At 43.1% G+C, this 13,856-nt stretch overlaps 1 protein-coding gene across 1 annotated transcript in view; it reads right to left on the reverse strand.

Annotated features, from left to right (window-relative positions):
- Nucleotides 1–12,246, reverse strand: part of LOC308533919 (myomegalin) — a 140,503-nt gene extending 128,257 nt beyond the window's left edge. Inside the window, exon 1 of the mRNA XM_081112148.1 lies at nucleotides 11,738–12,246. Within this exon, the coding sequence (XP_080968274.1) occupies nucleotides 11,738–11,757 (20 nt within the window). The 5' untranslated portion in view covers nucleotides 11,758–12,246. The remainder of the gene's footprint in view (nucleotides 1–11,737) is intronic.
- Between the last annotated feature and the right edge of the window lie 1,610 nt (nucleotides 12,247–13,856).

A 13,856-nucleotide genomic window follows, 5' to 3' on the forward strand; every position in this document is an offset into this window, starting at 1 on the left:
GTCCAAACTCCCAAAGGAGTGGTGGTTTTTTTCAGGCCTCTCCCCAGGGCAATTGCACACACTGACTGTTGGACTACCACACAATGTTGTCCCCCTACTTCATCTCCCCCACCACCATCCTGCTTCACATCTCTGAGCCGGGGGACAAAGGCCATCTCCTAGAAGCAATTACTATCTTTTAAACTTCTTTTTATGATTCTCTTCTTCAGAAGGAGGGAAAACAATATGCTATATATAGTAGCACTTAGAGCACAAAATGGCCTCTGATTGCTACCTTTAGGGTTTTTCATTCCATTTCATAAACATGTAAATTGCTTATATGGTGAGCACTGGTAATAGAGGTGAAAAAGAAATACACCCTGTCATCAAGGTGCTCAGAGTCTATTGGGGGAGGAGGACAGGATTCAAAGAGATAATTCTTAGAATAATGAGATTTAAAACAGATTTCAGAAAATAAATGAGATAATTTTGTCCCGTGTTTTTTGTTTTGTTTTGTTTTGTTTTTTGTGGGGCTGGGGGTGGGGAGGAACTAGGAAATATACAGAAAACAGAGAATATGTGATCTAGGCCTTGAAGGATGGGTGTGGGTACATAAAACAGGAGAGGTGCATAGGCAAGGGTTTAGGATGGTATAATTCTTATTTTTTTAAAAAATGAGGAACCATATTTTGATTTAATTTACATTGCTTTTTTATTGAATGTCCTTGATAAAAGATGAAATGGGATTAGGCCAGGGGTGGGCAAACTTTTTGACTCGAGGGCCACAATGGGTTCTTAAACTGGACCGGAGGGCCGGAACAAAAGCATGGATGGAGTGTTTGTGTGAACTAATATAAATTCAAAGTAAACATCATTACATAAGAGGGTACGGTCTTTTTTTTTTTTTTTTTTAGTTTTATTCATTTCAAGCGGGCCGTAGTTTGCCCACGGCTGGATTAGGCTCAGTGTGGCCTTCTCTAACAGTGGGAGATATGTGTGGTATGATGGGAAGATTGGTGAAGTTTGATGATTATTTGGGTCTTTTCCAATATTAGGCACTGACCCAAACACACATTTTCTCTTAATTCCCATATTCTTAAAGCACACTTGACATGAGTTGCTAAGTTCTGGTTCAAATGAAAGGGATCTTTCTAATGTTCAAAGATTTATCTTTCAGGCCGAGCCAGTGTGACTCTGTGGTTGAGCATCAACCCAGGAACCAAGAGGTAGTGATTCGATTCTTGGTCGGGCCACATGCCCAGTGGAGGGTGGGCAGGAGGCAGCTGATTGGTGATATTTCTCTCTCATCAATGGTTTCTAGATCTTTATCCCTCTCCATTCCTCTCTCTCTAAAAGTCAATAAAATCACTTTTTTTAAAAAAAAAGATCTTTCATATTCTTAGTTTATATCCACACTCAACCCTTGCAGATACAAAAGGGCCTGAAGGACGAGAACTGTGGCCTACTTTCTTTAATATGTGAAGCTCTGGCTCTGAGAGCTTTTACATGGTAGGGTTTCACAAGCAGTGCCAACTTCGAAACAAAGGGTGTCCACAGGTAACAATCTCTGGACTGCCTGTGCACAACTTTACAGTTCAACATGTTTTCTTACACTGGAATTTTCCTCAACACTAATCTCGAAGTCAATGACCACCATCATTATTTACACAGCCACCAGCACTCACCACCAATGCTGCCGCCATAATTTATTGGGTGCCCAATATTTTCCAGGCATTATCTCATTCAATCCTCACAAAATCCTGTAAAATAGGCACTGCTCCCCCAATTTTACAGACGCAGAAATAAGGGACCTGGAAGGATGAAGTCATTTGCCCAAGATCAGCTATTTGGCTAGTTGGTTCAGAAACGTGAACACTATTTCTGTCTGATTCCACACCTTCACTCTGTCCTCTCCACCCTATTTGTACCCACTCAGTTACTGGGTAAATGAGCCTCCTTTGTACCTGCCTCGCCTCCAGGGAAGCGACCTGGAAAGTGAGGTGAGAGGAAGGGTGGGCAGTGGTGCTGTGGGAAGGAGATGGAATTGAGAGTCAAATCCTGACACAAGTTTGTTCACACTTGAGTATGTGAGTACTGGTATAAACAGATGCCATGTGACGAATGACTAAAATTCTAAAAGGGAAGTGGCAAATATGACTTTTTATAGAAGTCCTATCCTAAAAAGTGAGTCATCTATTATTTTATACTTCCCTATTTCTAGCCAAATTTCTCCAAGTATCCACGCCTGCCTTGACCCCCTTGTGTGATGATACTTGGCATTGTCCCTAACAGGCAAAGGCAATCAGCTGACAGGCAGGAAAGGGGATGGGAATAGACACAATCCAAATGGGAAAGGCCATTAGTGAATAAGCTCTAAGACTTCTCCTAGGATCGTTTCTTCTCTTGCCAAGAGAGATACTGAGTATATATCTCTCAGGATCCAAATATTGCCAGCTACCCTCCATTTGGCACCATAACTGCAAAAACATATAAATTAAATGCAAATGGGGTAGAAGTCACAGATGCAGAATACCAGACTATCATATGATAAATGCAGTAAGATTATAATTTGTTCTTATCTCAAGACCTATCATTATAAAATTGCAGGCTAGGATGCTTAATTGGCAGAGCCCTTCTGACAGGAGAGAGTATCACTCTGAGCCTCCCTCTGCACACTAAGTATGGGCTGACTTGTCACTGTGACAGTGGTATCCAGTTTTCTCCAACACAGGCTGCAATTTACACCCTTCACTCAACAGTCTGTATTCACTGAGATTGACCAGGGCCAGCTGAACTCTGGGAGGCAGTTTTTCTGGAGTGTTAAGTCCTCAGTAGCTATAGGGGGCTACGAGCATCATTGTGCATCTGCAACAACTTCGAGTTTTATGACCTATTTTGTTCCTATACTAAGTCTTCACTAAAAGGAACTAACATTTTAAAAAAATTTTTAATTGATTTTAGAGAGGAAGGCAGAGAGAGAGAGAAACATTGATGAGAGAGAACCATCAATCAGGGGCCTCCTGCCTGCCTCCTACTGGGGATTGAGGCCACGACCCAGGTATGTGCCCTGACCGGGAATCGAACTGTGACCTCCTGGGTCATGGAATGACACTCAACCAACTGAGCCGCTCCAGCTGGGCAAGGACATTTTTCTTGCTGCTATCCATCAAGGTTCAGAAAAACCACTTACTACTGTAAAAAAGATAAAGGCAGTTCAAGTAATTATTTTCTTCACTTTGACCTATGAGGTTATCAGCTATCCAAATACCGAATGAATTATCTCCCCTACCCCCTGTGCAGGAGGCAGCTGATCGATGTTTCTAACTCTTTATTCCTCTCCCTTCCTCTCGTAAAAAATCAGTAAAATAATCAGCCAAGACACTGATATCACCCAAGATGGTAGATGGGCTCTCCTCCACTTCGAAAACTTAGCTTGCGCTTTTTGCTTTTGGTCCTGGCACTGCATTCTGTACTCCTCAGTTTCCATGGACAAGCACCACCCACAAGGCATTGGGTATGCCGAGACAACTGGCTCAGTCTATCTCAGAGCGTAAGACCAAGCATCAAGAGATAGGTGATTTTCCCCCCTGCTTTCATCTTTTTATTCACATTATCTTGTACTGTTTCCTTCCTTAGTATTGTCTATTTCTAACGATTTGAAAAGAATTATGTGCTCTAGAAATTTTGGAAAGGATAAAGGTATACAGCGAAAAATAAAAATAATAAAAAGTGCGACCACCTAAAGGCAATATTGCGAAAGATGTTTATGTATTGCTCTTCAGTTCATATGCCTATGTGAATTCTACAAAATAGAAATAATACTGCACGAGCTATCTGTATCTTGATTTTATAGTATTGAAATTGAAGGTTTTGAGGAATACATTTTTGGGGGAAGAGGAAGAGGGAGGGAGGAGACAGGTGAGTGAAGAAAGTGTTAGAACATTACAGACCTGCCAGAGGTTAGAAAGAATGAATTAGAATCTTCCTTCTCAGTATAGCTTTATATATTAAAAAAGAACTTGTCCTAACTGGTTTGGCTCAGTGGATAGAGCACTGGCCTGCAGACTGAAAGGTCCCAGGTTCAATTCCCGTCAAGGGCATGTACCTTGGTTGCAGGCACATCCCCAGTAGGGGGGTGGGGGGGTGCAGGAGGCAGCTGATCAATGTTTCTCTCTCATCGATGTTTCTAACTCTCTATCCCTCTCCCTTCCACTCTGTAAAAAATCAATAAAATATATATATTTTTTAAAAGAGCTTATAGAGTCCTAGAGGATAATAAAATTGACTGAGGGTTACCAAGGGTGGGAACTGTTGAAGCAGTGAGAGATTTGAAAGTAGTGCTGAGCCCTAACTGGTTTGGCTCAGTGGATAGAGCGTCAGCCTGTGGACTGAAGGGTCCTGGGTTTGATTCCCAGTCAAGGGCATGTACCTTGGTTGCGGGCACATCCCCAGTGGGGGGCGTGCAGGAGGCAGCTGATTGATGTTTCTCTCTCATCGATGTTTCTAACTCTCTATCCCTCTCCCCTCCTCTCTGTGAAAAATCAATAAAATGTATTTTAAAAAAAAAAGAAAACAGTGCTGGGAACAATTCAAATGCTCAGCAGGGAGAGGAATGAAGAGCAGAAGGCCTGGAAGATGTGGAGAAGGGGAGGAACTGGACTAAACGATAAGGTAAACCGAATAGACAGAAAGAATGAAGAGATGGGGGACTTGACCTTATGGTCAGGGAATATAATTGTAGAATTAAGGATCACAGGGATGGGGAGTTTGGGGTGAAGATGAGTAACGAAGGGTGGCTGTGCTTAGGGGGTACTGAAGTGAATTAGAATTGAAGAACTGTGAGGTCAAGGTGCAGAGTGTGGTCTGGCGATAGAAAACACGCAGAACTACGTTCCAAAAATAATTCCAAAGGCGGTAGTGCTGCAACTACCCTCTGAAGGATACACAGAGTTATCCTAGCAAAGGCAAGGCTAGCTGTGTAGGTGGGAACAACTGGTGTACTGAGGCCCACTCATAATAATTTTAGCTCGGGGTGAATAAAATGATGCTCGAGAGCCAGCTCCCGGCATAATGCTGCTCCCAAGGTGCCAATAATCTGGAAATCTTCAAAGTACAGTAATGCACAGAAGAATCTTTCCAAAACCAACTCAGTTCCAAACTTTTCATGTGGTCACTTGGTAGACACATTTTTGTCTACCAAGTGACAACCTGACATAAAAGCATATGCTTACTTGGTTTTAAAGCAGTATGTATAGCAAAATACAGCCTCAATTTTTTCTCTCTCTCTCCTTGGAATCAACATCCTAATATGTATGCATAATTTTAATGTAAATTATATCCACTTTTTCTTTCTTATATTAAAATTTTGTTTATTTCAGGAAACACTTCAAGATGGTACAGACACAGTAGTAACAGTGAGGCATCTTACCCCAGAGAGAAGTAAAAGCTGGGACTATTGCCACTGATTCACATACAGTGGTTCTCAACCTTCTGGCCCTTTAAATACAGTTCCTCATGTTGTGACCCAACCATAAAATTATTTTCGTTGCTACTTCATAACTTATGAATGTTGCTACTGTTATGAATTGCAATGTAAATATCTGATATGCAGGATGGTCTTAGGCGACCCCTGTGAAAGCGTCATTCGACCGCCAAAGGGGTCGCGACCCACAGGTTGAGAACCGCTGAATAGGATATCCTCGTATATGTCAATGTGTGTGCCTCACTTCCCCTTCTGCCATATAGGGACTCGGGTCTTGAAAAGGATATTTAAATTGAATGTACTAACCTTTATATTAGTATGAGTTATATGATTCTAAACCCTAAGAAAACTGCAATGTATTTTCAAGAACTAGAAGTGTTTGACATAGTTATCCTACTTCTGAACATTTACCATTCAAAAATAAACTGTGGAAGGAGATGCTTTGGGCACCTGATGTTTATCAGATCTCTATAACAGCTAAGAATTGGAAACCTAAAAGCTTTAATTTAGGTGTATGATTAAGTACAGTATTACTCCACATGACATGCTATTCTTACATTTAGAATAATAATACTCCACAGTATGAAATGGAAAATAAATATATTCTTCAATTGTGTGAAGTCCTATCATTTATTCGATTTTCTTAGCCAATCAATGTTTTCTATACATCAGCAGCTGTTGCTTCTTTACACCCCCCACCTTGGCCATGATGAGGAGACCCCCCCACTTCCCAAGGGCCTTGGGAAAGTCAAGCAAGAAAGAAGTTTCTGCAGTGGAACCAGCACAGAAGGACTGGAACTAATGAGACAGATGAAGGGGAAATATGTGAGTAACTATTAAAGTGCAATGAAAACACAAGTTATTATTATTACAATAATAAATAGTCTATGACTAAGAAAGTGCTTCAGCCATGAGGGGAAAAATAAAATTCAGATCACACTTGTCTTGCTGACCACAGAACTCAGAAGGTGTTCTGAGATGGAAGAAAACTAGTCCTTGGAGCGTGTAAACATTTTAAAATAGAATCGAACAGAGCCACCTTGGGTCATCGTGACAGCTCTTTTATTCTGGACTTTCTTCTAACTTTAAACACGATTTGAATTTTTGCCAGAGACAGAACTTGTGGAATGTTCTGAGCCCAATTTGGAATTTTATTTATAAAATAAGGTCAATTCCAATAGGAGTAGTGAGGGCATCCACTGAGTGAATGGGTGCTCCACGCAGCCTTGGCTAAACTAGCCATGAGTCACCCAGAATGGCGAGGGCACCGTGATGGAGAGGTGTCAGCCAACTTATCCTTGCAGAGACAAACACAACCTCATCCCAGTCTTCTGGTATTGAAAACCCAGCCTTAATGTGTAAGCTGAAAGAAAAGGGGTGGGGTTTCATCTGATCTATATTAATGGGGACCATTTAAGTGCAATTTAACTGCATCTTGTCTTACTTACTTTAACTTTGTGGGAGAGGAGAAACAAATAAAAATTCTTGAATTGTGAGACCAAACCACTGTTTTTCTTGGATGCTACTCCCCTTCTCCAAATTTTCACAGCCACAGCAGGCAAATACAATTAATGCTTGCATTTTATTAAATCAAATTACAGGTTAATATAAAACAAAACAGACTAATTTCTTTTCCTTTCCTAACCTTCAGTCTTAAATATTTCAAGTTCACTTTTTCTTGAATTATTTGTTCAGGGAAACTGTATAAGGTTTCCTGACTTGTAGTCAGCTTTCCCATATGCTAGAAACAAGAACATTTCCACCTAAAAGGGGGAGAGAATGAGTAATGACTTTTCCAACACTTACCAGTGTGGTAGGCTGAACGGCGGCCTTCCAAAGAAGCCCGCATTCCTAATATCTGGAACCTGTGACTATGCTTCTCTACATGGCAAAGGGCCCTTCCAGATGGGATTTAAGGATTCTGAGATGGAGAGGTTATTCTGGATTACACAAGAGGAAGAATGACAGGAGGAGATGAGATGAACAGAGGCTGGAGTGATGCCACTTCTGGAAAGGGGCCAATGAACCAAGGAACGCAGAAAGCCTCCAGAAGCTGGAAAAGGCAAGAACGGAACACATTCCGCTGACACCTTATTTTAGCCTAGAAGACCAATTTTCAGACTTCTGACCTCCTGAAAGGCAAGATAATAAATTTGCATTGTTTTAAGTCACTAAGTTTGTGGCATTTGTGACAGCATCAAAAGAAACTAATACAAACAGGGACTCTGAGGTATCCAAACGGTTCTAGAGAGTTGCTAGTCCAGAGAGATGAATACTAAAAATTAAGTAGAAGCCGTTTGTCTGATTGGTGCTAGATTTACAAGGTGAGCAAAATGACCCTCATCATCTCCATGAGCTCATTCCTGTGACAACTCCTACCCTAGTTGTGGATATCAGTTTGATTAGTGACCAAATCAGCTTTTTTTGTAAGGCTTATGTATTCATGTGAAATTTGTTATTCCAGAACCAACTAGGCTCTCCCTGAATGATTTAACCAAAGAGTCTGGCAACAGCCAGGCAAGATGCCGCAGGGTGGGGGCGGGAATAGGGGATATTTAACTTTAAGAACTCAATTACTCAGCACCCTGTTCTTTTTTGGAAGACTAAGCAAGATAACGAGTTTGTGGGCTCAGGAGAAGAACCCCTCAGAGAGGGGGCTTTCCAGAGCTGCCAAGAAGAAAACTTGGGAATAGAATCACAGTCTTAAACTTACTCATAAGCTTAAGTGTAGTCAGGTTAAGCGGCCAGCTTCAGAACCAATTCAGAAACTGAGTCACCTACAAGACTCAACTCAAACAAATTAAGAGCCTAGTCTTTGGAGTTATCAGCGGTTCTCAACCTGTGGGTCAAGACCCCTTTGGGGGTCGAACAACCCTTTCACAGGGGTCGCCTAAGACCATCGGAAAACACATATATAATTACATATTGTTTTTGTGATTAATCACTATGCTTTAATTATGTTCAATTTGTAACAATGAAATTGAGGGTCACCACAACATGAGGAACTGTATTAAAGGGTCATGGCATTAGGAAGGTTGAGAACCACTGAATTAGATAGTTCCAGACTATACTTCTTCCTCATATGGGTGTGTAACTCGGGGTATTACTTAATATCTCTAAAGTTCAATTTTCTCGTCCTGAAATATGAGTATAACAACATTGACCTTATACCTCATAGGGTTGCGAGATTAGATAAAATAAAGTATGAAAAGGGATTCACACACAAGCTAATGAATGCAAGCTTAATAAATGGTAACTTCATAGTTAATTTTTATTCTTTGAATTCTCCATGTTGTGCTGCTTCACTGTGCTCCCAGAGCAGCCAGGGCACATGTCTGCCTTCGTTGCTCTCTGTCAGAATTACAGACAATGAGGAAGTAAGACCCCCAAAAGCAGAACCCCGTCTCATTCACAGTTTTAACCTTAGCATTTAGCACAGTGCCTGATCTGTATGGGGCGCTCACATTTTAAATCATGAACCGATCTGAGCTGGGTGTTAGGAAGTATCTGAGACATCAGTGATGATATATCATTAGAGGATTTTTCCATGTGTGACCCACTAGGTGGTAAAATACATTTAGTGAGTCATACCAGCATTTTTTTAAAAAGAAAAATAACAGGGTAGAAAAGATCAGAATACAAAACATGGGGTAAGGTTAAATACTGTTACATGAAACGTTTGTTTCAGTGACATATTGGGAGTGTAATGTAACTTGGTTGGGATGTAAATACATTTCTTATTGTGGGTAGGGATGAAGAAGAAAGTGTGAGCGTTCTGACTGTTTCACCTCGCCAACATTTGGTATTTTCTGTCTTTTCCATTCCAGTCTTTCTGATACGTATACAATGGTATGGCATGCAGTGGTATGTATACTGTGGTTCTAATCTGCATGTCTTTGATGACTAGTGATGCGGATGGAGTATCTATCCTCTTGAAAGCCTCTTTATAAGCATTTGAGAAAACACCTTGGCAGTATGTACTAGCGTTGAGCGTGCATTTCCTATTACCCAGCAATTCTACTTCTATGGATGTACCCCAACAGAAATGTGTATACACATTCACGAGAAAACAAGTACAGAAAGGTTCACCGCAGCACTATTCTTAACAGCCTCAAACTAGAAATTGCCCAAAAGTGCATTAACAATAAATAAATTTGAGATATTTACACACAATAGAATCATACATATTAGCAAAAATGAACTACTACCACTATATACAACAATGTCTAAAAATCCCACAAGCATAAGATTGAATGAAAGAAGCCAGATACGAAAGAGTACACGGTGGACAATTTCAGTTACATAAAGTTCAAAATCAGGCAAAATGAATCTATGGTGTTAAAAATTAGGATGATGGTTATTCTTCAGGTCCTGAGGGCTTCAGGGGTGCTGGTAATGTTTTCTTTTTTGATCAGAGTGCCCGTTACATAGGTATACTCAATTTGTGCAATCAGCTGAACTATACTAGTAAACATATGATTTGTGATTTTTCTAAATTATTTCTGAAATTATTACATCTAAATATAAAGTTCAAAAAAGTCAATAATACCTTTTTTAAGTATGAAAAACACAGAGAGAGCAAGAACCCCCATACACTCCCTCTCATTATTATCAAGTGGTCATCAAGCCTTCGATTGAATCACTCCTGGGTCAGGAACCTATTTACTGCCCAGGTCACTTGTTAGAAAGCTTTTCCCTTATACACAGCCATAATGTGCCTCCCCTCAACTTGCTTCATCAGTCGTCTGTCCTCCTAACAGATTCCAAATAGATCTACTCCATCTACAGCAGCTACTCTTCCAATAGTTGAGTAATCTGCATAATTAACCGGTATCTGCATAATTAACCAGTTAATGATTAATATGCATTTAATAATTAATCGCTAGCACTTTTCTTCCAAATAAAGTAATGAATTAAAACTTCCCGCAAATGCTCTTTTTTTTTGGCCGAAATTCGACATTTTTAAGTGTAAAAATATCTATGATGTTAACACCTTCAGAAAATTTGACATGAAGTTTTGAAGCTTGTTGTCAATACAAAATAGCATACATATCAAAACGCATACATGTCAACATATGTGGAACCCCATCTATTGAAAAAAAATCCGCATCATTAACCTAGAAACCCCCTCCCCCGTCTTCAGTTCTCTGGACTAAGGAGCCCCAGGTCCTCCCGTCACCCCTCAAGGCCTGTTTCTCAGTCCTCCTTGCCTCTTGATTGCATTCCTTTTATCTAGTGATGCCCCCTAGGAGAGCGAGTCTCCTAGGAGAGGCCTGGGAAGAGCAGAAAAGAGTAGAAAGTAGAATCATCACCTGCAAGTCTAGTGAATTTACCAGCATACCCTTAACTTCCATTTGCCCTTTCTTTAAAATTCACATTATACAGTTCACTCCTGTCGAGCTATTGGCTAAAATCCCCCACATCTTTTTCACAAGTACGTTTACTTTCTGCATCTGCCTGGCCCCGGAGCTCTGGTAGGGCTCCCAACACTCTTTGGCCCCACTCCAGTTCCCCAAGCGAGGTCTTGGAGATGGGGGAACATCTGTTATGGAAACACCTCTGAACAGTCTCTCCATCTGCCCTCCTACTGAAAAACAAAAATGAAGTCTTCATCTCAACCCATCATCTCTTCCCCATGAGTGAGCTCCACTTTAAAGTATCTCTGGGGGAAGGAAGGGAGGATGGAGAAGACACAATTTCACCAGCATCTCCAAAATATGACCTAGAACGAAAAGCAGCTATGGCCCTGGCCTCCACGAGGTCTGAGCAATGAAGGGCACTCCGATCTCCCTCCTTTCCTCTCTCAAACTCAGTTCCAACTGGGCACTGGAGATGAGCCTGGCTGGCCTGCTCACTCAGCCCTTTGCTTTGTGTAGGTGGAGGGTGAGGTCTGGAAGGAAGACGTGGCAGGGGGAGAAGGAAATCTGATCTTTTCCAAGGTGTCTGAAATCAAAGGTATCCCTAAAGAAAGGCCTGCAGGGATCCCTCTCATCTGTGGAACGAGGAAAAGACGGAGAAACGTTTCTCCAAAAACTCCCAGGCAGCCTCATGGGTATTTTTAACATCGAGACGAGGTTAGAGGGGAGATTTTTTTTTTAGGCAAGGAAACACCAGAGACGCGAACACGTGCAGGGGGATCTAGAGAAATGGGCATTACGGAGGGCAAGACAACAAAAAAGAGACCCCTAGGGGTAAAGGCGCGGGGAGCGGGGTGGAGGTGGGGGGAACACAAAATCAGGGATGCGGGTTGCGGCGAGGAAGCAGCAGTCACCCTACCTTGTCCACGGCTGCTCCATTTTCCAGGCGCTGTGCTTGCTCCCAGGCGCCCCTCAGCCGGGAGAGGACGCAGCCCGGGAGAAGGCGAAGCCTTGCCCCCGAATCTCCAGTGCAAAGAGCAGCAGCCTTGCCCTCCCCAGCTCCCTCCTTCTGTGTCCGCAAAGGGAGAGAGCTCTCTGCTCCTGCTTTTGTAGAAAACCCGACTTGACGTGGCCAAACCTCCAGCTAACGGTGCACCGGGCACAAGGGAGGGACTGTTCTCAGTAGGAAGCTGGACGCGGAGCCGAGCCGAGCGGCGCCCGGAGCTGGTTGGGGAGCTGGGGCCAGAGGCAGCGCAGGCTGGGACACGACTGGCTGGCACGAGCGGCTCCGGCTCCAGCTGAGCTGTCAACCGCGAGGGGAGGCGGGGCTCTGGCCGCCAGAGTCAGGAGCTGAGCGGGTTCCCCGCCGCCTAGACACACCCTCCGGCCCTCCCTGCCTTGGTGATGTTGGCAAAAGGACAGTAAAGGGACGCCACACCAAGCCCTCTGTGCCTGCCCACCCCGCCGATAGGCTTTGGAAAAAGCCAACCAATGGCTGGGTGAATTTAGAGAGGAGGTCCTCTCTGGTGCCTGCATCACCCTATCCGCAGGTAACCCCGGAGCCAGAGCAGGAGTGCAGGAGGCGCAATCCTGGCTGCATGCGGATGCACATGCTACATGGTCATAGGACGCCAGGTTATTTTCTCAGAGATCTGACATGTAGGTCTCACCAGTAAGTAATTAGGGGTTATTAGAGATCTGACATGTCGGTCTCACCAGTAAGTAATTAGGGGTTATTAGCGATCTGACATGTCGGTCTCACCAGTAATTTGGAGACTGGAACCTCGCTTGGGAAGGGGAAGCATCCTAACGAAACATTGCAGCCTTAGCAGCTGTCTCCATCTCAGACATCCCTGGTTTTGTGGCATTTCTATCTCTCTGGGTGTCAGTTCCCCAAGCATGGAGGCAGCTGGGCTCTCCCACTCGCTGCAGGAGGGCAGGGTGCTCCCCAACTCCCCCAGAAAAGCTCCAAACACTGGCCATCAGGACCTAGAAGCTGCCTTATAACTGCTCTAAGACCATGGAAAAGGGTCCTTTGGAGATGGCACTGCCCGAGACCACGTACATCTATTTCTGTGACGAGGTTTAGACAAGTCAGACATGCTATAATTAAAGTGCTTACAGCCCCGGAGCTCCTTTTCAGCTCTACAATAAAGCCATTTTATTAAGTGACATAACCACCATTATTAATAGCACTACCACTGACCTTTTTTTAATTTGCAGAAAGCTTCATAGTGCCCATGAGTAGCAATGCTGATTTAGTGGCCCTTGTGGCACAGATAATAAATGTGAGACCCAAAAGGGCTGAGAGGCTCTGCGAAGGCTCTGATCCAGGTTGTTTCCTACACAATGTGGCCCTAGTCAGGGGTGGGCAAACTTTTTGACTCGAGGGCCACAATGGGTTCTTAAACTGGACCGGAGGGCCAGAACAAAAGCATGGATGGAGTGTTTGTGTGAACTAATATAAATTCAAAGTAAACATCATTACATAAAAGGGTACGGTCTTTTTTTTTTTAGTTTTATTCATTTCAAATGGGCCGGATCCGGCCCGCGGGCCGTAGTTTGCCCACGGCTGCCCTAGATACATGCTTTCTGAAGGTCAAACGGATGAGGCTTCTCTGGAATTAATTGATTTCGCTCAGGCAGCCCAAGAGTTAAATTCAGGAAGGACCCCAGCATGCCTGAGTATGCATGGTATTATAGGGAGCTTGTATTCTTGCTTCCCACCTCTTGGGTTAGTTCTCCTAATTGTCAGTAAAGAATGGGGGTGGGGGTGGGGAGTGGATAACATTAAAACATTTGAGGAACAGTCTACAAAGCCCCTAGTCTAGAATCCCCCAACCTTAACACTTAGCTTCGACCTAAGGCCACAGAGCTCTTGAACTCAGAATATTTCCAGGAAACATTTAAAAACGTTTAATGAGACAAGGCTCACAGGCCACCTGTCTTGAAAAGAATCTACTGCTGCCTCTTTAGGGGAGGCCGGGGGAGGAGAAGGCCAGGAAAGTCAGATTTCCGACCTCCTTCCTAAAGTTGGT

This window comes from Myotis nattereri (assembly GCF_964212035.1).
Source record: "Myotis nattereri genome assembly, chromosome: 18".
Taxonomy (NCBI): domain Eukaryota; kingdom Metazoa; phylum Chordata; class Mammalia; order Chiroptera; family Vespertilionidae; genus Myotis; species Myotis nattereri.